This window comes from Haemaphysalis longicornis, unplaced genomic scaffold (genome assembly GCF_048455015.1).
Source record: "Haemaphysalis longicornis isolate Haplotype H1 unplaced genomic scaffold, Haemaphysalis longicornis Haplotype H1 scaffold_3, whole genome shotgun sequence".
Lineage (NCBI taxonomy): Eukaryota > Metazoa > Arthropoda > Arachnida > Ixodida > Ixodidae > Haemaphysalis > Haemaphysalis longicornis.
The window spans coordinates 66844237-66864893 of NW_027526335.1; the positions used below are offsets into that span (position 1 = coordinate 66844237).

Below are 20657 nucleotides of genomic sequence, written 5' to 3' on the forward strand. Positions count from 1 at the left end.
CTGGAACAAACTGTAGGAAAATAGAAAAGTGACAGTGGGTGATGTTCGCTGTGGCAGTGCACTGTTACTGCCCTGTTTACTTGTATAACAAACTGGGCCATCCCCCCCCCCCCTCCTTCCAAAAATGTAACAAAGTATTGCTGTGCTCAGCAGGCTTCATTGTTCGGAGGCTTATGATCACACGCAGCAGTCAGACGACTGGGTCAGAATTTGCAGTCTAGACCTGGTGCCCTTTGACCTAAACACACTTGAGCCCAGAATTCGTGAAGCTTCTGAATAATTGGAAGATTCGGCAGGTTTGATTCCTTAACATCTGCTAACAGAAAAGACCACATTATGCTTCCTTGAAATGGCAAAATGTTTTGTGCAAGGAAGTTTTATTTTTCAGCAGGTTCTTCAGCAGGCCTTACAGCAGGTTCAGGTGTTTCTGCATAACCATGAGAGGGGGCCGCAGTACTTCAGACTCGGTGAATTCTGGAGAAAGGAGAGAAAAGGCACATTTTTATTTAGTGATAGCTGAAAAAAGTTGTAGCTGCAGACTTCCCATTCCACATTTTTAAAAAAATTATTTTGCAATGAAAGCATTTGCTAATACAGCGTAGACCATTTATAACGTAACCATTCATAGTGCGGTACCGGATATAACGTGGGTTTTTGTGACTACCAGTTTGCCTTCCCTAGAACTCAATGCACAAGCATACCGCTTAAAATGTGGTTGGCCAAAGCACAATACCGTTTATAGTGCGGTTTTATGGTGGGTCGGCTGAACGACTGGCACAGCCAGGGCATTGTCTTAGGGTAGCAAAAGAAAAAAAAAAAAAGGAAGGGTGACGCAGTGCGCACCACTTGCTCTCCTTTAACTTCGACACACACAAAATAATAGGCAGTTCTCGCGTATGTGATAACCACAACAGTCCTTGCTTGACGCACCCCGGAAGATAGCGTTTTTTTTTTTTTTTACGCTCGTTCCCACGATTCCGCGGCGGCTTCTTCGCTTGGCAGTGGGAGGAGCCTGACGACTTGCACCAATGGGGAGGTGTGCACCTAATTGTGGGAGATCCGAAGCGCTCGGAGCAGCTGGCTGGCGGCGCCAGAGATGTTAGGCTTACCAACGCGGTACTTTTTGATGGGCGCTTTCGCACGCAGCGTGGATGGCATTTCTTATTCCACTTTTCACCCAGATTATGAGCTCTTTTCTTGCATGAGCATTTTCACTTGCACATCGTGTGGCATTTCAGCGATCGCTCAGAAGCGGTCGCTGGAGCTTCACGGCCAGTGCAGACGCCATTGTGCCGTCTCTTACCGCGCCGCATACACCACGCCAGATGTATCTGCGCCGGTGTCGCCGTGCCTGCGGAGTACACAGCAGGTTTTCGCCAGAAGAAATCGCTCGATGCAGTTCACGCTTTAGAACGATGTGCGGATAAGCCACCACCCTTCCCCTTTCCGAACATCAGCAGATAGCGAGTCACGTGAAGCCGAAGATTTCCACCACCAATATATCGCGCTGATAAGCAGCCGCCTTCGGCATCGTGACCACAAGGTAGGGTAAAAAAAATCCCGCTGGTGTTCTTATCACATTCGCACGGCGTATGTTCATAGGCACTAAAAACGCAGCCATGGTCCTTCAAAACGTGCTCGCTGTTTGCAAGACCGCACTGCAGCAACTGATGTGGAAAAAAAAAAAAAAAAAAATAATAATAATAAAAAATAAAAGTTGTGCCGTTTGAGTGATGATAAATATAGGATGACTTCAGATGTAGGTTGCGATGTGGTTGGAGTCGCGCATGTTTTGGTTATAGTGCGGTACAGTTAATAGTGCGGATTTTTGCCACTCCCGCAACATACGTTATAAGCGGTCTTTACTTTACGGACAGGCTTGCAAACGAATATGTGAAATCAACAGAACATAACCTTGGAATAAGGTTGTAGATGATGGTGCAATTTTTGTAACTAAAAAACATTAACCATTTGCCTCATAAAGAGTAACTATCCCGTGGCAGCCTTCGTATGTGCTGAAAAAATGATTGCAGGCTAAATCAAGCACTCATACAACCTTGCACGCATACATGAAGAAGTGAATTGAAACATGCAAACGAAGTAACGGCACACCCTGAAGTGTGCCGGTTGGTTTGGTGTTCTTCTCTATACTAGCCCTCAAATGCTCAGAAAAGGACGGGAGCAATTAGTGACAAGCTCCTGGTTCAAGTAAATGTTCTCGTGCACTGTTGTGAGAGAGAGCTTTGGTCTACAAAGGGAGGGTCGCAACGTCTTTTAGCATTCGACACGACAGCAGCCATGCAACCAACGTACCGTTGTAGAGGTCTTCGAACGTGATGGTCTCATCCCGACCGTCCAGTGTCTCGAGCATGCTGTTGGAGCTCGGCAGAAAAGGCAGCCTGCCAACCTGAATGTGCAAGCAGATTTCTTGTTTGTTAGCCAACAGGACACGGGGTAACACAACTCCTAGTTGTATCATTTGCATTCTGCAATAGCTGAGGGTTGCCTGCCAACTACGGCAAAAATACAGATTAAATACCTACGTCTTTCTGGGAAAACTGCATTATGTTTTTGAATACAGTCTCTGTTGAGAGCCACAAACTTGGTTTACCGAGCTTCCAATTTTTAAATTCCATCGCAATAGTAGGAATTGTCAAGTACAGCGAAATATGCATGACAGCAGTGGTGAAACCTTCACAGGAAGGAAATTTTCTCTTGTCAAGGCAGTTGTCAAGTTTGCAAACAATAATCAGACTAGGCTAAATCCACACATGGGTTATGCTGAAGCAGTCGATTGCCAAATTCATACAACCTCGTCATTGCAAAGGTTGATTTGTTGGACGCGATGCAGTGCTTTTGACCTGTCTAGCCCTTCCCCACCCTCCAGCTCTGCTTTCGAGCAGTCCCGCAACATTGCAAAACATTATTTCATTTCATGGATTATTTCATCGCTGTCCCAAGAAACTGCTGCTATCAGCTTCCTAGCCAACATAATGATCTTAACTTCGTAGCGCTTTCACCTAGCACTGTCCACTGCTTTTACTGCTTCGACTCAGAAGTGTGGTGGCAAACCCATCTTTTGACCAACGTCATAACTCAATGCAATAATTCCTGCGCACAGCGATTCAGCATTGCCAGATGCTGCATGGGAACATCCTTCCACATGCCCTTCAGGTCCACAGTCAACAATCGCACCACCCACCACGCAGCAAGCTTTTTATTGTGCGATTCTTTGCGCAGGATCTTATAATTTGTTACTTAGCAGTCCTGCACAACAATCCCATGATATGCAGAGTAGTGACTGCAGTGGGGTGTTTTGAGTATGACATCCAGCTGCATTTAAATTCATCCATCTAAAAATAAAGTCTTCAGTGGTAGAGCACACTCTCCGTCAACTTTAAAAAAAAAAAAGGGGGGGGGGGGTTGTGGTTGTCACTGCACGGAACTTTCTCTTTATTATTTTGAGACGAGCTGACATGTTTGCATCAAATATGCCGGACGATGAAAATAACAAAACGCTTATTGATAAGATCTAACCTGAGCAATACTTGCTAGCCATGATATTACTGCAAAGGTCGTGGCGTTATCCCGTATAAATTTACGGAATTTAACAAATGACCCTCGTACATGTCGAAGTCCCTTTATTTAATGTAAAACACACATGACAAAAGGTTTATTCTCAAAAAAGTTCACGTTGGGGTTTTACGCTCCAAAGGTACTCACTCCCAAGCTATGAGGGGCACTACAGAATAATTTGGACTACCTGCTGGTTTTACCGTGCGCATATCTAGACACACAGGAATTTGTCCTCAGGATAGCTAGCCTCGCCCAGGCCTGATAAACCAAGCAGACCAAACAATCATTTAACCTAAGACTCCTAGGATGAATAACTAACATGGGAACATAAACAGCAGAGGAAACTTGCAACATACAAATTTTGACATAATCAGTTGAGATAACTCAAGCCAAAACCGGACCCAGCTTTCTTGATACGTGTAATGTTACTTAGTAAGCACTCGTAGAGCAGGCCAATACTTGCCCTAAAGCACGTCCTCTTACACAAAGCGTACCTTCAGGGCTGCCTTTCTTTCCACCATCAGCTTCAGGGGAGCATGAAGCCCTTGAATGGACCGAGTGAGAGCCAACTGCATTTTCCTCGAATTTTCCTCGTACTAGAATGAAAAGCAGAGGCATTCCTGTTAACAACAGCACCTCATGAATAGACAAGTGAAGCTCACGTTTCTCTCCGATTCCTCCAAGGGGTGACAGGCTGCCAGACTGTTCTTCACGCTTGGAAACCTGCCGACACAATAGGATTATGTTTAGCGTGTCTCAAACATGACCAATGCTGCAGCACCAAATAACTCTACCTTCTCGTCTACCTAACCCGCCCTCCCCTATTTTGTGTAGCGTCATTTTGCAAGCTCGTCAAGAAGTCGCTACCTACGCAGAAACCACGCCAGCAGCAGGCCTGCGACGGACGACACAAACATTCATCCCGACAGGCCTCTTCTCTGTCACCGTGTTTATCACACTTCAAATTTTTTTGAACAAGTATACATCAACTTTCTCAACAGTGTTTCACTGAACGTCCTGGCTGCAGCATGCCTATGGCACAACCAGGTAGTGCTAGCAGCAAGCGACCATCTCACACAGTGAAGCACTTCTCTACGGAAACTGCATACAGCAGCCGACCGTTTTTTTCAGAGTCCGAAAAAACAGACTTGCTGGATATTTCGGACTTTCCCGAGAAACCGCCAGTTGTCTCGTAGGAGTAATGGCTCACGGATTTTTCGGACTTCTCTTTATTCGGACTACTTTTGGTTCCCCTCCAGGTCCGAAAAATCGGTCGGCTACTGTATGGCCATGACAATCATCACAAGCCGCAAAAACACATACAGTTGAGCCCCCTTACATGAATTGAACATCACGCTGAATTTGTCCGTTGATTTGATTGATTGTAGGGTTTAACGCGCCGACGCAACGCAGGTGATGAGGCGCGCCGTAGTGGAGGGCTCCGGATTAATTTTGACCACCTGGGGATCTTTATCGTGCGCCGAAATCTCGTACACACGGGCGTTTTTGCTTTTCACCTCCATCAGAAAAGCGGCCGCCGCGGCCGGGATTCGAACCCGCGACCTCGTGCTCAGCAGCGCAACGCCTTAGCCACTGAGCCACTGCGGCGGGTCTGAATTTGTCCGTTATATCCAAGTTCGTTATAAGTGTAACAAGCATTTTCTGTGCGTGAAAACGTGGCACGTGAATACGTGTGAAAGCAAGTGCACTGATGCAGCCACGGACATCGCCTGGACGGCACGTAGCAATAAGAGGGCGCTGGCTGCAGCCACGAAGCAAGGTTGCCGCTCGTCTGCCGTAATGGAACTCCCAACCCAGAAAGAAGCTAGACGAGTGGAAGATAGCTCAATATATATGCATAAATGTTCTATAATTGTCATTAGGGCCGCTGCTCTTCCTGGTCGACGCATCAGCATTGATCTTGGAACCCAGGATCTTCTCTCCGTCTTTAAAAGGTGTAAACTTGGACAGATTGTACTTCTTAAAGGCCAACTGCACTCAAATTTCACATCAACCAAATTTACTTTTAATGTGTAGTAAGTACCACCAAATCAGCTGAAACACGGGTGGTAGCCCCATGAAATGCCTCGTTAATCAGTCAGAAGTGTTTACAAAAGCTCCGCCAAAGACCACACTGCACCTGCCGGCGGATCGCGTAAACAGCCATGACGCGCCTGTGAAGCTCCAGCCGACGGGGACTTCTTCCTCTGGCCAGCCGTGCAGCTGGAGAGCTGGCCGAGCTCTGCTGCAAACGCTTCATCCATGTGCTGCCCCGTGCGCGCGTAGAGCTTGTGCGCAGACTTGCTCCCAAGCTGCTGACCGTCGGGCCGCTCGCTGGACGGCTGCAACGTCATTTTAATGGCCTCCTCGATTTCGGTTTCAAAATAGCCGATTTCTGCTGACTGCTTCTGGCGTCCGTGCACATATTTCAGCTGTTGTATTTGGCATCTCGCTTTCTTTTTCAGCAGACAATTCGGAAACAGTGTTGTCAAGAGGTCGAAATTTTGAGTGCAGTTGGCCTTTAAACAGGTCGCTTTTTTGTGCTTCCTGCATAAGATCATTATTCACAATGCCTCAAGAGAACAACCGATGACGCCTCAGTGGCACTTGACGGGTTTTGGCTTCATGGCACGCGTTTCACATTGCTTGCTTGTTTTTTTCACTTTTCTATCGGCCGAACTGGAGAGGAAAGCGGCAGTGAGCATGAACGAGGACTACTGGAATTCATGCGTAGCTAATTTTGTGGCCCCACAAAATCTGTTCCGCCAATTTGTCCACCCGCAGACAGCCTGGACCAAAGAAATGCATGTGCCTCACAAGTGTTGGCACGGTGTCAATGCTAACTTTCTGCAAGTTCGCCCTCGTCTCCTCTATTTTGTCCCCTATTTCACTTCCCTCTCTTCCATCGTGTACTCCCTCCGGTTGCATGCAGACAAAGTTGGGTGGGGACAACATGCATAAAACTCACAACGACGACGTCATTTTTTGTTTACATTTTCCTTCCCTCTGGTTTTCTTTTGCTCGTTGCAATCAGTTCTGTAGGAAAAGGGTGATCCCCCATAGTTTATTTGATGCTTCGCGTTCGTGGAAAGCCGATAAAGTGGTGACTGCCAACACCAGGCACAATCAGGTGATGGTTGATTGTTCGGTGTACATGAATTGCATCTCCGTGCCAGCTTATTATATCTGCCTCAATGTTGATGGGACGCGTTCGTTCATTGTAACCAAGCGTTCGTTATCGCTGCAACCGTTATAAGTGGGCTCGACTGTACTTGCATTACAAATTGGCCCCCGACAACATGCTCAGATCAACGTGCCCTGTATGCGGTTGGTGGTGGATCGCTACAGGTATAAGAAAGGCTGGAATGGAGTGGCTGCACATGCCCACTTGTGCATTTTTCTGAGAAGACAATTTTCAAGTTTTGTTTTTTTGACGCAAGGGAAAATGTGGCATCTTTCCACATGTGATAGCAGCTTGTTGCAGTTGCTACACCCAAAGGACTGCCATACCACAATTGAACGTTTTGACTACGATTACCTTTCTGCAGGTTAAATGGCGCTCTACAGAGGAGCCCAGTTGCACATGAAGGGCCAAATAGTGATGTGTCAATATGAACAGTGTGGTGGGATGGCCGTGGCACCAGCTTCATGACATGACGAATATCAACATCAAGCATTGCACGTTGAATAGGCAACACGCTTCTTATGGCCACTGCAAGGATACAAGAAATCCTGGCTGATGGTTAAGGCCAGCCCATTTCAGGCATCAAACAAAGTCGTTTCGCTCTATCTCTGTGTAGCCATACTACGACCTCAGCTACAATCTAGGCCTACGTAGTTTACCAAACAGACTTAATTTTCGGTTTACCACTAGTAACTCACCCATGAGACATCATATCGTGGACACCGTAGGCGCCATGCTCCAGTGAAGCCGGCTTTTTCTCGGAGGTCGTAGGTCTCAGTGTTGGGAGATCCATCTAAAGTAATTGAAAAATGAATGCGCGATAAATTACAGCACACGGCCAGACTCTTGCATCCAGTATTCGTCAACCAACGTGAAGTGTCAAACGTACTACTGGCTGTTGGTTTGACTGCTTCAGGGTGTGTGTCTCTGTAGTAACATTAGACGGCACTCCAAAAGCAGGGTGGCCCAATTTCATTATTGTCGTGTACTGAAAAGCATCTCCCTTAAAGCGCTTTTCGGCATCGTTGCCTAGGGAAGGAAGTAAGTACAAGCCCGTACTTGAATACTGGCCACTGCGTTTGAGCTTTGAATTTGAGGCACCGGCAGTCCCCCTTAAACCTGGTATAGCCTAAACTAACCCAGGCTAACAGGATTAAACGTACAGCAACAGAAACATTAGCTTCGATTGACCCTGCATCACGGAACTGAACTACGAACACTACTTTTTTCTGTAATTTTTTATACGGATGAAATTCTGCGTATGAACACCTTAGATTGTCACTTGCCTCCTCCAGCTGGTGCCAGTTTTGACGGTATTAAAGCAACAAAATGAGAGGTAACGTTTAAAGAGTCGCATGACAATGCGAATGCGGGTCCGGCAAGCACAGGATCACTCAAAGGATTACTGGCCCGGAATCGACACGCCTAGTGCTCCATAACCACCACCGAGTGTATAACGCTACACAGGAGGCTTTTATACAAACAAAATGCAGCACATTGTTTTTAAACGGCAGCAAAAATGCCCATAAACATCTCACCTGCGAGCCGTGAACAAGCACCTTTCGGACAAAATGGCCGGCAACAAAAAAAAACAACAAAAATGTTAAAGGTCACGTGATCTTTAAAGCGCCATCTAGGCACAGTTTCGGTTTCGGTTGATTTGTTTCTGTCGGTTTCACGCCTTGAATTTTCGCTTCTCTGGAATCTTTTCGCGACTCCGGTCAGATTTTATTCGTAAAGCTTATTTTTGTTTTACAGACGACCGTTTAAAGCTTATCAGGTATATGGGCCCAAACGACGAGTCGTCGGTGTCCTCTGTTTTGTTTGTAGTGTGCGCGCTCTGTTTAATCAGTGCCGCTACCACGTGGGCAGCGCGAGCGCTCCCCTACTGCATCCCGGCCGCGTTTGAAAAACAGTTCTCCGCCCGCGCGGTCCGCGCCCTACGCGTACGGGGGAGTGATGTGTGATGCGGTGTCTGGCGGTGCGACAAAGCCGTAGTGCGCAATCAGCGTTTGTATTCGCCCGTAATCGCCAGCGTCCCATTTCTTTAGGATGACATCATGTACAGTCACAGCGCAAACGTGGATTTTCGTACAACTGTGCTTGCTCTGCCGGACATCACAAGTCACGGATCGTGAGTAATCTCATCTTCCTTACTCGTGCTTCCTTTATTGTTTGTCTGTTCCTTCAGCCATCAGAAGCGCAGATCAAAAGCGGTGAAATGCAAACTCAAAATATTTTTCTGCGTTTTTACATTACGTTTTTGCGTCGGGTATACTCTAGACGGTAGGTATAAGTAAATTTTAGAAATTAGCTGGAGCACCAAAGAACTCGGTGAGAAGCACATAAAAAGTAATTCAAAAAATTATGTTTGTCGCATTTCCTTTTTTTTTTCGTGTTCACTTGATTTGACTCTCATTTTGCACCCCGGTTGGACAATTTTATGTAGCACTGCTAAAATCTGTACTGTTTATCGCACTCAATTTCACTCATACAGGTCATTTGCCGGGGGGCCTTATCTGAACTTCCAATTAGCTTCCAGGCAGTTATAGCGGCAATTCCGCTCCAGCAGCCCCTGTTTAGCGATAAATACAGCTTTGCAATAAACTGAAACAGCACAATAAAGTACGTTATCAACAGGAATATTTCCGCATCCACCATTTTTCTTCGCCACTAATACAACTTGAAATATTTAAAACGATACCATTTCGACACCGATCCCCGGTTTTCGATTCGAATTATTTTGTCTAGCGGCGGAAGGCAGATGCGGTTTTCGGTCACATACTAACCCCATTAGCATATGTCATTTTAAGCTCTTTTTGAATTTGCTCCAGTTATTACAGCCATATTTATCCGCAATTCTAGTTTTTCGGCTGCCGATTAACTCTATGATTTTAAGACTTGTCAGTGGGCAGGGCTGTATGCAGTTAGCCTGTTACCGAGTAACCTCACTCCGCCCTAATTATTCAAAAAATGGCATTGTGCTTCTACAAGCTTTAATGACGCGTTGGTACGAACGACTTTTATACTGGTGTTTCAAGGAATGATTAAAAATATTAAAGCAAAACAAGCTCAGTTACGCAATAATGACGACTAACGCCGGAGAATATGTCAAATACTGCATTTGAAAAAGCAAGTGAAACAAAATTACTTAAAATTTTATTCCCAGGCCTAGGCTTCAGGGCATTAAGCTCAAAATGTGAGATTTAAGCTAGTCGTCATTATTATAAAGCATAAAAAATTAATGTACAAGAAAGGGCGGACAGCCCAAGCATTTTGAGCGCTGGTCTGTGTCCTCTTTTATGTGCGAATACGCAGATTGTTGAGCAATGGCGACTGAGTCATGAACAGTACTAACGCTGTGCGTGCTGCGGCTTGTTGCTGCTTGGATAGTTTAGCTTCGTACGTGTTTTGCTCCGCAGGGCTTGTTTCGGATGTTGTCACGCAGCAGTGCGACGATGTGGCTGACGTCGCCGAACACGAGTTTTTTTCAGCCTGGGGAGGTTCGCCTCCTCTCCCTCAACCAATGAGGATCGAGCATTCCGGCAAACCTCCTGAAACGTGGAACGTTACGGAACTTTTGGATCGCTACTCGCCCCCTCTTCACTCGAAGTCATTGGAACTTGACTTTATCCTCACGCAGTTTCAGTCGACCCTGAGCTCCCCTTCTTTCCCTCTCTCCAGTTTTCATTTCCATTTGAGCACCTGTTGTTTCGAGGACGACAACTTCCCGTCGCGGGCTGCTACGAAACACTGAGCTAGTAGCGAAGGTCAACTTTGGCGACTGATGTCTCAAATCGCTTGCATGGTTTAGGGCCATGTTTAGGGCGCTTAATAATAAAAAAAAAAAAACTGCTAGCCTTAAACAATGGCTAGCTTCAATTCCACAGTTGAAACTTGAGACCAAAAATGTCTAATCAACAGAATCTGGCTTCGTATTTCCTTAGTTGCAGTGCTGTGTCCCTTTTTGTTTTTTGTGTATTCAAAGCCCGCCAAATCTGACGCATGAGCCCAAAACAAATCCTTGTTGTGACTTAACTTTCCTGTTCTTGCAATTCAAAAGAAAAAAAAATACTCATTTATAAACACCTGTGATTGTCAGGAATTCAAAATATGAGATAATCGAGAAAAGGACGTGGAAGATAACAAAAAGGGTGTTTCATGCGGTTTTTCTTATCGCTTACGAGTCATCCTCCATCCTTCTATCGCAGGGCTCTTTTAGTATGTCTCACTGTTACACCAACCAACTCGCCCACATTAATGCACTGACGAGTCATCCTCCCTAGTGGCTCTGGTGTCATTTATATAAGTTAGCTCAATCATTACCCAACGGATCAGCAAATGACATGCGGTCATCGTATATTTACAATCGGTGCAGACCAGGGACTGCCCGTAAAAATGTCTCGCCGAGGTTGTCAAACACGTCGTTATCGTAGGGCTCTCTATTGATTCGTTATCGTAGGGCTCTCTATTGATTCTGAGCTCGTGTAGCTTATATATTACCACAGTAACGTGTATGCGTGGTGGTGGTGGCAGTGGTTCTTAGGGATCAGGTGGGGTTAGCCTGGCTGGATATGCCGGCAATTGATCCGCCCAAGCTCTTCCTAATTAGTCTATGTTAGGGTCCTTTCACCGCGAGTTTGCCAGTTCCGCCTCCTGAAGAAAGCTTAGTGGAAGGCGCGACACGTCTTTGCGCAGCATCCAATGACCCCTCGGGATGACGATGTGGTTCAGGGTGTTGTGTGGGGCTGCCGATTTTCGAATCGCTGAGAGCATTGCAGTCCGCTCGACATCATGCCCTGGGCAACACATCCGCTATCACTGCACATGACGAACACAGGCGATCGCACGAGGCCCACCTTGAATAGCCATGCTGCGGTCTTCGCGGAGCCCGTTCGGATGCTCCGATCTCGTAAGTACCTTTGTGACGCAAGGCTGATGATACGAATCTCCCAAGGACTTGAAATGTTCGACGACTGTTCGCCTGAAGTCGTTCCAGTGATCGGCGTTAACAGCGCATTTCTACACGGTATGCAGCTCGGACATTTTTCTTTCCTATTTTATATTCTTTATGGCAATGATCGAGGCCTCTCTCGGACTGTGTGCATCTTTGTCGAACCGATGAGATGAGGGAGAGGATGTATTGGGTGGCCTCACGATGGGAAATTTGATTGCAACTCGGCGGCTATCCCTCAATCTCTACAGGACGTCACAACTAATGACATAGAGGAAGGTTCAGGACATGTGCAGCTCCGAAACAAAAAATAAATGAATGTGGAGAACTCAAATAATATGCCTGCCTGGCCGTTTCAACTTCATCTATTTACCCGCCGCGGTGGCTCAGTGGCTAAGGCGTTGTGCTGCTGTGCTCAAGGATGCTGGTTCGATCCCGGTTGCGGTGGCTGTTCTTCTGATGGAGGCGAAAAAGCGAAAACGCCCGTGTGTTGGGTTTTCAGTGCGCATCTTAAAGATCCACAGGCGGTCAAAATTAACCCGGGGACTTCCGCCATGGCACGCGTCGTAGCCCGGGTGTAGATTCGGCGCGTTAAACCCCAGAATCAACTTAATCTATACTTACAAACGTGTCTAACTCCAGCACACCTGAGAACAACGCACCCTTAAGCGAACACCGAGGAAGTTCATGATTTATGATAAGCCGAAGTCCCTCTTCTCATCACATACTGTGCAGCGGCACGCTGGCTTTTGGGGATTTTTGTGCACTTGGTCTAACAACACGCGTTCACTGACGCGGATACACGGCGGCAGCGAAAAATTCCTCGGGGCCTTTGAGACTGATTACGTGCTTTGAAAACGAAAGCATTGTGGCTTCTTCTTGGAATACTTATTTAAGACGTCTTTATTCCCATTGCGCAAGCACTCCCACCTTTCATCTAATCGCGCTGCTCGGGCTCGCAAGCGGTCTTGTTCGAGCATTTTAGAACGACGGGCCTGCTCCCCTATAAAAGACTCGTCGACCTCCACCCCCCCTGGATGACTCGAGTCAAGTCCAAGACCTTCTCAGTTCTAGAGCCCACTTCATCTTACACCATTCCTCAACTCGCTTCCCCCAACACAGGCGCACAGTCTCTCTCTCTCTTACTGCGTGTTTCGCCTCTTATTCGCTTTCCCTTCTTCGTCCTCATTGGTCACCGCAGACTAATCTCAAAACTCCGTGCTGAGAAGCTATAATCTGTCCTACGAGACACGCCAAAATATTTCACACGCAGATGAAGCAGCCATAGTGTCATCATCATAACTGATTGATTGATTGATTGATTGTAGGCTTTAACGCGCTGACGTAACGCAGGCGATGAGGCGCGCCGTAGTGAAGGGCTCCGGATTAATTTCTCGTACACACGGGCGTTTTTGCTTGGCGCCTCCACCAGAAAAGTGGTCGCCCCGGCTGGGAATCGAACCCGGGACCTTGTGCTTACCAGTCATCAGCATAATTCTAGAAAACAATCGTATTAACATGGACGTGGGTCGGGGACAGAATGCACTCTAAACACTCGGAAGAAGGGAATAACGTGTCAAGTTCACCTTTGCTTCGAGCGAGGAGTAGCGTCATCATCAGACGAAATCGCGGTCACGGAAACAGTAATACAAATACGATGGCGCATCACCACAGGATGACGAAATGGGGAAAGCAATAAAGGATAAAAAAAAAAGAAATATACAGCCGGGGGCCGTTTATTGTTGTTCGTCAAGTTTAAGCCTCCCGCCTAGAGGCCACGCCATTCCGGTGAGTACTGCAACGACGAAGGAAACAAAGGGTGTGCGTGCATGCACGCAGCGAGCACTTGCGCGTGTAGGAGGAGTAGGAATGAACTTTATTTACAGTATGCAATTCAGGGGTGGGCGGTGACGAGTGGGTGCAGCCGAGCAGTGACTTCGGCAGCACGTTCCACCAGTGCCTTTTGCACCCGGGGGTCAGAGCAGCCCAGCGCCGCCTCCCATTGATAAACAGAGGGGATTGGGGGTAAGAGGGTTCGGGGGCACGTCCACATTGTGTGTCGGATGGTGTCGTCATCTCCGCATAGGGGGCATAGGGGTGATAGATACTGATCAGGGTATATGCGATGAACGTGTTTGCGACACGGAAACTGTTAGTTTGAAAAAGGCGTCACAAGCTACGTCCTTTCGTTGTAGAAAGTGAAGGGTGGCTGGGGGTATTTGTGGCGGAGGAGGCACGACTGGATTGCGCTCCGTGTTTAGGGGTAACAGAAGGGCCTGCCGGGGCAGTCAGATCATATGGGCCCCTGGCCATGAAACTCTAGAGGGCACTCAACAGGCCTGGACTCGCGCCTTCCCCTAGCTGACAGCCCCCAAGCAGAGTATGATGTTCCTGTTAGGGAAATATATTCTGAAATTCTAAGCTACTTCAAAGCAGCCCGAATTAAATTCGTACCTGCTCATCCCAAGTTGAAGGACAGGATCAAGCAGCACTCCGCTCAATCCAAACGAACACCTTCCCTCACTTCTCCTGACTACACAAACTTTATCCAACCCCAAGCTGCGCCCCAAGTGCAACCAAGTAGCCAAGCCACCCCCCACCATACGGCAGCAGGGTACCACAAAATTCACAAACACACCTCTAACAGGGGAGCAGTGGAGTGAGGCACTGTCTAGCGCCGACTACGACGAGCAGTGCCGAGAGCCCTGGCGACTGGAGGCGTTTTGAGGGTCTTGCGCTGAAGAATTTTGAGTGCTTTGGCTGATATGTGCCTTCGGGCAATAGCAGTTTGAAAATGAGGCAAGTTGGCTTTTGGGGTAGGACTCTGAGCGCTATCGCCGCTTCGTCCACCAGCTAGAGTAGGTAAGTGTGTGCGAATGGTGAGAGATATGAGTGGGGGGGGGGGGGGGGGGGGGGGTAGGAGCGTTGTTGACCGCCAGTTCACATGTGGTGTCGGTAGCAAGCGGCATCCACATGGTGGATGGCGCCAGCTATTGTGCTGGATTAATGGCTACTAGGATGGATTTAATGGGGTATTTTCCCCCCAGGTAACGTGCGCGTTGTTCCCTCAGCGACATGGTCTGCGGGGTGCATGATATGCTGGGCGGCGGGTTTTAAGCACTCCGTATACTCCGCCTGTTGCGTGGTTGCACTGTTGACCGGGACCCGTATGGGCACTTGCGTATTTGTTTCGACAAGGAGGATTAGTTCCGCGGCCGGCCCTCGCCATGCCCGCGCATTCGTTTCGGTGGGGTGCGCCCTCCTGCCTGCGCGCGCAGGAGCAGTCGGGTCCCGGTCAACACGGTAACCACGGAATGTCTCGGATGAGAGGGGGAACCGGGTGAGCAGAATTGGCGAGGATGGGGATGTGGATGTGTAATCGTCGGAGCATTATCACTCCCGCAAAAGAGGATGCTAGGCGTGGGTATTTATTCATTAGGTGGACCTCAATAAGTTCCTGAGCGGTGTTGTGGATACCAAGTTGTTCTAATCTGGCAGTGGGGATGCTGCGAGGTACCCGCAGGGTCCGTGGGAGGCCCACGATTTTCCAGACGCATTCGCCGCGGGGTCTCTCGTGCTGCTGCTCCCAGGCCTATCTTTGGACGCCTCGCCAGTGTTCAAGTCTCTCCGGCGTCTCCATCGCTTTCTCGGAAACGGCAAGTCCTTCGCGACCCTGCCGTTCTCCGTGGCTTTTGCGACTTTGGTCGCAGCTATAGATGGCCAGCGACCATCTTGCCAGTGAGAACAAAGAAGACCTCAAGAACCGTGACCTTCCTCCTCCAGGATGGAAGCACAATCTGGCGCTGCTGATGATAAAAGAAGCGGACGAACTCCGTGGCCGCCACGGAGACGGGGCCGCTGGCCAAGTGCCCGAAGCTTCTGTCCATGCTGGAGGTGCGGGTACACTTTGCCGTCTGGTTTGGAGGCCCGCTCTCCCGCATGCTGTTCTTCTCCATCCACCCGGCTCTGCGCACTTTCTTCGGCGTCAATTTTCTCGGGCTGCTCATGAACGGGGCCCTGGACACCGTTCTCAAGGCGTCCACACGCCGACGCCGGTCCCGAGTGAGCACCAGGCGGAAGGGGCTCCCGTATACCAGAAGTTTCTCATAAAGGTTGTCCTCGTGCCCTCTGGTTGCCGGGTTGACAGCCGTCGCCTTTCTTTTCAACGTGCTTTTCCTCGGGTGGTGCGCCTGCAAGGTGCTGACTGGAATTAGATGACCGTTCCTGGGAAACTCTCTGGCTGTATTGTCTGAGGATACCTCGAGTTCCGTTGTATCGTGTGCAAGAATAAAGACGTAGCCTGCCTCAGCCCCGTTCGCACCACTGCCAATCGACAGAGGGGACAGATTTACCCTGTTTCAGGTCGCTGGCGTTGACTTCGCCTTTCCTGCTTTTTGTTGAAGAAAACAGCGTTGTGAAGGCATAAATTGGGCTGTTTACATGCGCCGCAATTCTATCTATCTGCTTAATTCTGCTTAATTACGACTGCGGGATAATTCTCGGTAAATTTTCGTATATGCTCTTGTTGCGACGTGATTTACTGGGTGCTTTTAACTGTGACAATCATCTATAGATATAGATAGACAATCATCTATCTATAGCAATAATCTAAAAGCGACGCAACACCTTTTGAGCCACTTCCAAGTGTGGAACCATTGCTGTACTAGTAACATTTCTTGGAAATCGTGTGACGTTCGGCAATAAGTGGGATTTTGGGGAAGAGTTTCAGCAAAGTAAAAATCGGCCTCCGGGAAACCCTAGGGGAAGGTTGCTCTAATTTCTAGCAGCTTGCTATAGCATGCCTTCAGGTGCAAAGAGTGTGGGGAACTGCAGGCCGATAATATAGCCTCCTTGACGCTACTGAAGCGGTGGTACTCGTGCTTCAGCCTTTTCGCAAGAGGGAAGCGTCATGCACTTTGTAGCTCTAATACTGTTCTGTGAGCATCTGGAAGTCGCACTGGTACTTTGATTATGATACTCACACTGAAAACGGAATTAGTTGAATGTGCAGGCAGCAACGGATGAATTACTTTTGAAGAGAGAGAGAGAGAGAGAGAGAGAGAGAGAGAGAGAGAGAGAGAGAGAGAGAGAGAGAGAGAGAGAGAGAGAGAGAGAGAGAGAGAGAGAGAGAGTAACTTTATTGCGATACTTAGTTAGGAGGGGGCTGTGACCGGTAGTTGCCGCTTGCCGGTGACGAAGGCAGCCCGATCCGTCAGACTTCTGTGCATCTGCGGGTCGGAGCTACCCAGTGCTGCTTCCCATTGCTCGGTGGTACGGATGAGTGGGAAGGGATCTTTGTTGCATGCCCACATGGTATGAATAATGGTGTCTTTCAAGCTACATGCGGGGCAGTTGGGGGATTGATACATGGGTGGGTTGAATGAGGTGCAGTTTGGCGCGATATGGCAAAGTGTTTGTTTGTATGAGGCACCATAAGTGTTCTTCAGAGTGAGAGAGGGTAGGATGAGCCGGCGGGAATATGCGGCGAGCGAGGCGGTAATGCTGTTATTTTCCGATAGCTAAGCAAGCTGTGATCGGGCAGGGGACAAGGCTTGCGCCTACCCGGACAGCCAGTTCTCGAGCTGCTTTGTTGGCTGCCTCGTTGCCCCCCAGCCCTGTATGAGCAGAAGTCCAGACCAGCTCCACGGAGGCGCTGGCATAAATACCCTTTGTCTGAGAAGCGCCCATATCAGAGGAGCGCAGCCTTGTAACCAATTTAAGGTTAACTGTGCAGTTGGCAGAAGACAAGATGCCAATTGCGCTTTGGAAACTGGGTAGAGTAACAACAGTGTGTTTATGGAGGGACTGGATGCTAATGTTAGGGCCCAGAAGGTCATCTTAGCAAGGAGTAGAGGAGTTACAAAATCAGAACAACTGTTGTGCCCGATGGAGCTAGGGGGGGGGGGGGGGGGGGGACTTAACAATTTGACTTTAAACCTCCCGCTGAAAAGTGCCGGGCTTCTGATTAGTCGTGTCGAGGAATGCGAAGAGTGCGCGCGCAGCACACAGCAGATGCTGGGGCTCGTGGTTTTTTTCTTTTTCTTGTGGGAACGTGGCGGAACGACATGCTCACTACTACTGCTACTACTACTACTACTACTACTACTACTACTACTACTACTGCTGCTGCTGCTGCTGCTTCTACTACAACTACTATGCTGCTGCTACTACTACTACTACTACTACTACTACTACTACTACTACTACTACTACTACTACTACTACCACCACTACTACTACTACTACTACCACCACCACCACTACTACTACTACTACTACTACTACTACTACTACCACTACTACTACTACTACTGCTGCTGCTGCTTCTGCTGCTGCTGCTTCTACTACAACTAGTATGCTGCAGCAGCTGCTGCGCTACGACTACTACTACTACTACTACTACTACTACTACTACTACTACCACCACCACTACTACTACTACTACCACCACCACTACTACTACTACTACTACTACTACTACTACTACCACTACTACTACTACTACTACTGCTGCAGCAGCTGCTGCGCTACTACTACTACTACTACTACTACTACTACTACTACTACTACTACACACTACTACTGCTACTACCACTACGTAGTGTCTGATCCATTGCTATATTTTTAACAGAAATTAAGTGTTTTTAACGGAGCTTTTAGAGAGTGGTCTCCGGCCGCACCGTCGCTGTAATAGAGTAGCGTCACTTCCCCTAGATCTCCCTACAGTTCTTCCCATCGACTGTTCCGCGTGCCCGTGTCTCGGATGCTATAGCTTTGCAGTGTGCGAAGGGCCAGACAGGTGTGATGGTGGCCCGACGGAAGCTGCTGATTGACAACACTGCGCACCTACTCATAAACCTATTGTTTGCCGACTACACGTATTGCGTTGCCAGGGTGCATGCACTGTTTGTTCCGACGCTATCGCAATTCATACAAGGGACACTGCGCATTCTGTGCCGTGGGGACGGTCGCTGGGGTGTTATTCCCATCGTTGGGGCCTGGTGTTTGGGCATCGCTCTACACCATGCCGAAGAGTCGTCGTTTTAGGAAGTTTATACTTATGAAGATGATGACGGTGACCAATATTCTCCCCCTTTTGATACAAGACGGTGGCAAATGCTACCTCACCCGCGTATATATATATAATTGAGCTATTGCTGTTTATCCTTTGAAGCAGTCAATATCCTATTTCCTTTTTCATTACGCGGTGAAACTAACTGCGGTTCTGACGGCCCTGCAAATCCCTTCCCCGCCTAGGCCCCCTCCCCCATAAAGACAGCAATCGTTTTTGCTAATGTTCCAGTGCAAAGCAGATAGCCTTTCCATAAATTGTTAAGCCCTGTGCAGCAGAATAGATAGCTGGGTGAGTAATGATTCATGGTATACTTATGACAGCGCGCACACACGAGGGGCATTTTAGTTGTGAGTCAGCGCTCAACCTGTTCATTCTATTTTTTGTCCCTCATCTGTGTGCGCTGAGTAGCCATGAAATGCCATACTTCAGGAAGGCCGATTTTCCCTCCATTTTGCCCTGCAGGATGCCGTGGAATTTCATTACTATGCGGACGATTGTTGCGGGAATGTTTTCCCCGGCATACACGAGCTTCATCTTGTTGCGAGCTTTCGCTCATAGCCTTTCCCCCAAGCATACCAGCTCGGGCCTCAAACAGCCCCGCACTCCGTTTCCTGTTGTTGCGAAAATAATTTTTAAAGACGATAGTCTTTCTTGGGCTACTTAAACCCAGAAATTTTGGTCTGTCTGTATGTCTGTCTGTCCTTCTGTCTGTCTGTGACTCGATTCAGCCACCCGGCCAAAGTAAAGCATTGCCTGCGCAATAGTCTTAAATAGTCACAGCTAAATGTGCCCGTCTAATTCCAGTGTAATGTTCATACTTGTCAATATTGTTGAAGAACAACAATACATTACGCATATATAAGACAACAAGTTATTACAGAAGCGATATTTGCAGCGTTCCTTTATAAAAAATCGTACATGCTTGATTTTGGCGAGATTAAATACTTCATCAACTGAAGAAAAAAATATCACTCCGCCGTCGCCTGCTGTCGCCCGCGCCATCTAGCTTCAGGCGGCATTTGAAGAAATCAAGTGGCAACAGTTACGAAAGGTTCCACTAGATAGGTTCCACGTTCTGCTTGGAACGCACGTGGACTAGGGAAACGCGGCTCTATAAACGTGAAAGTAGGGCGCCTCGATTCACGCGCGTCTTCGCCGTACGGCAGCGTTGGCATCGAGACACCCGGTTTGGAGCAGTGGCGTCTGTAACGCGAAAACGCCCTGCAGGAAAGCCAATTTTCTCTGACGGTAACAATGGTTGATCGAGGGTGAAGTGAAAAAAAAAAAAAAAAAAGAAAAGGCTTCAGTGGCCGGAATCGAATCTGGGTCCCTCGCGTTATGAAGCCGGCGTCTATCCGTTTCGACATTCCAAACTCAGACGACAACGGAGAGACCGTCGCGAAAAGGCTTCGCGAACAACCATCATCGTCGTTAGACGGAAGAGTGCAGGATTTTATAACTCCAACGAACCATGTTCCGCCTGTATCTTGTTTCTTTTATACTTTGCCGAGCTCCGGAGCTGTGGGATTCACTGTAATGCGAGTTCGCTATCCGACATTTTAAAACTTCAGGATACCAAAAAAAGGGAACCTTTCACAATATACCAGAATTTATAGGCCTCACGATACCCCTTAAATGCGATCCCTGTACTCGCCCTCCTTTTAAAGGTTTCGTCGGCAGTATGGCTTCGGGTATCGTTGAGTCAAAAGTAAACGTGAACGAAAACAGGCGCGTGCACGAACGGCCTGAGGTTAGACGCTTCGTCGTTCGCCCACTTCGAATTTTGTCCGTATTCTCCCCGAATCGTGCCGTCACTATAGTTCTAAGGCTTCATTCACTTTGAAATAAAATGCATTCATTTGCTTGTT

At 48.1% G+C, this 20657-nt stretch overlaps 2 protein-coding genes across 2 annotated transcripts in view; one reads left to right on the forward strand and one right to left on the reverse strand.

Moving 5' to 3' along the window:
• Window positions 1-358: 358 nt before the first annotated feature.
• On the reverse strand, window positions 359-8415 carry Pomp (proteasome maturation protein). The gene is made up of 6 exons (XM_077703335.1): window positions 8299-8415; window positions 7459-7553; window positions 4239-4299; window positions 4071-4172; window positions 2314-2407; window positions 359-474 (listed from the first exon to the last, which is right to left on the reverse strand). The coding sequence occupies exons 2-6, from the start codon at window positions 7551-7553 to the stop codon at window positions 407-409; spliced, it is 420 nt and encodes a 139-aa protein (XP_077559461.1). The 5' UTR covers window positions 8299-8415; the 3' UTR covers window positions 359-406.
• Window positions 8416-8654: 239 nt separating this feature from the next.
• Window positions 8655-20657, forward strand: part of LOC144174565 (vascular endothelial growth factor receptor 1-like) — a 111207-nt gene continuing 99204 nt past the window's right edge. Inside the window, exon 1 of the mRNA XM_077703337.1 lies at window positions 8655-8894. Coding sequence (XP_077559463.1) covers window positions 8813-8894 — 82 coding nt within the window. The 5' untranslated portion in view covers window positions 8655-8812. The remainder of the gene's footprint in view (window positions 8895-20657) is intronic.

Excerpts from the sequence above, each read along its gene's own strand:
- Pomp (XM_077703335.1), bottom strand. The coding sequence starts at position 7,553 with ATGGATCTCCCAACACTGAGACCTACGACCTCCGAGAAAAAGCCGGCT. Across the intron at positions 4,173-4,238 it reads TGGAGGAATCGGAGAGAAAC|TACGAGGAAAATTCGAGGAA; the intron begins GTGAGCTTCACT and ends TTTTCATTCTAG. Across the intron at positions 2,408-4,070 it reads AAAGAAAGGCAGCCCTGAAG|GTTGGCAGGCTGCCTTTTCT; the intron begins GTACGCTTTGTG and ends TTGCACATTCAG.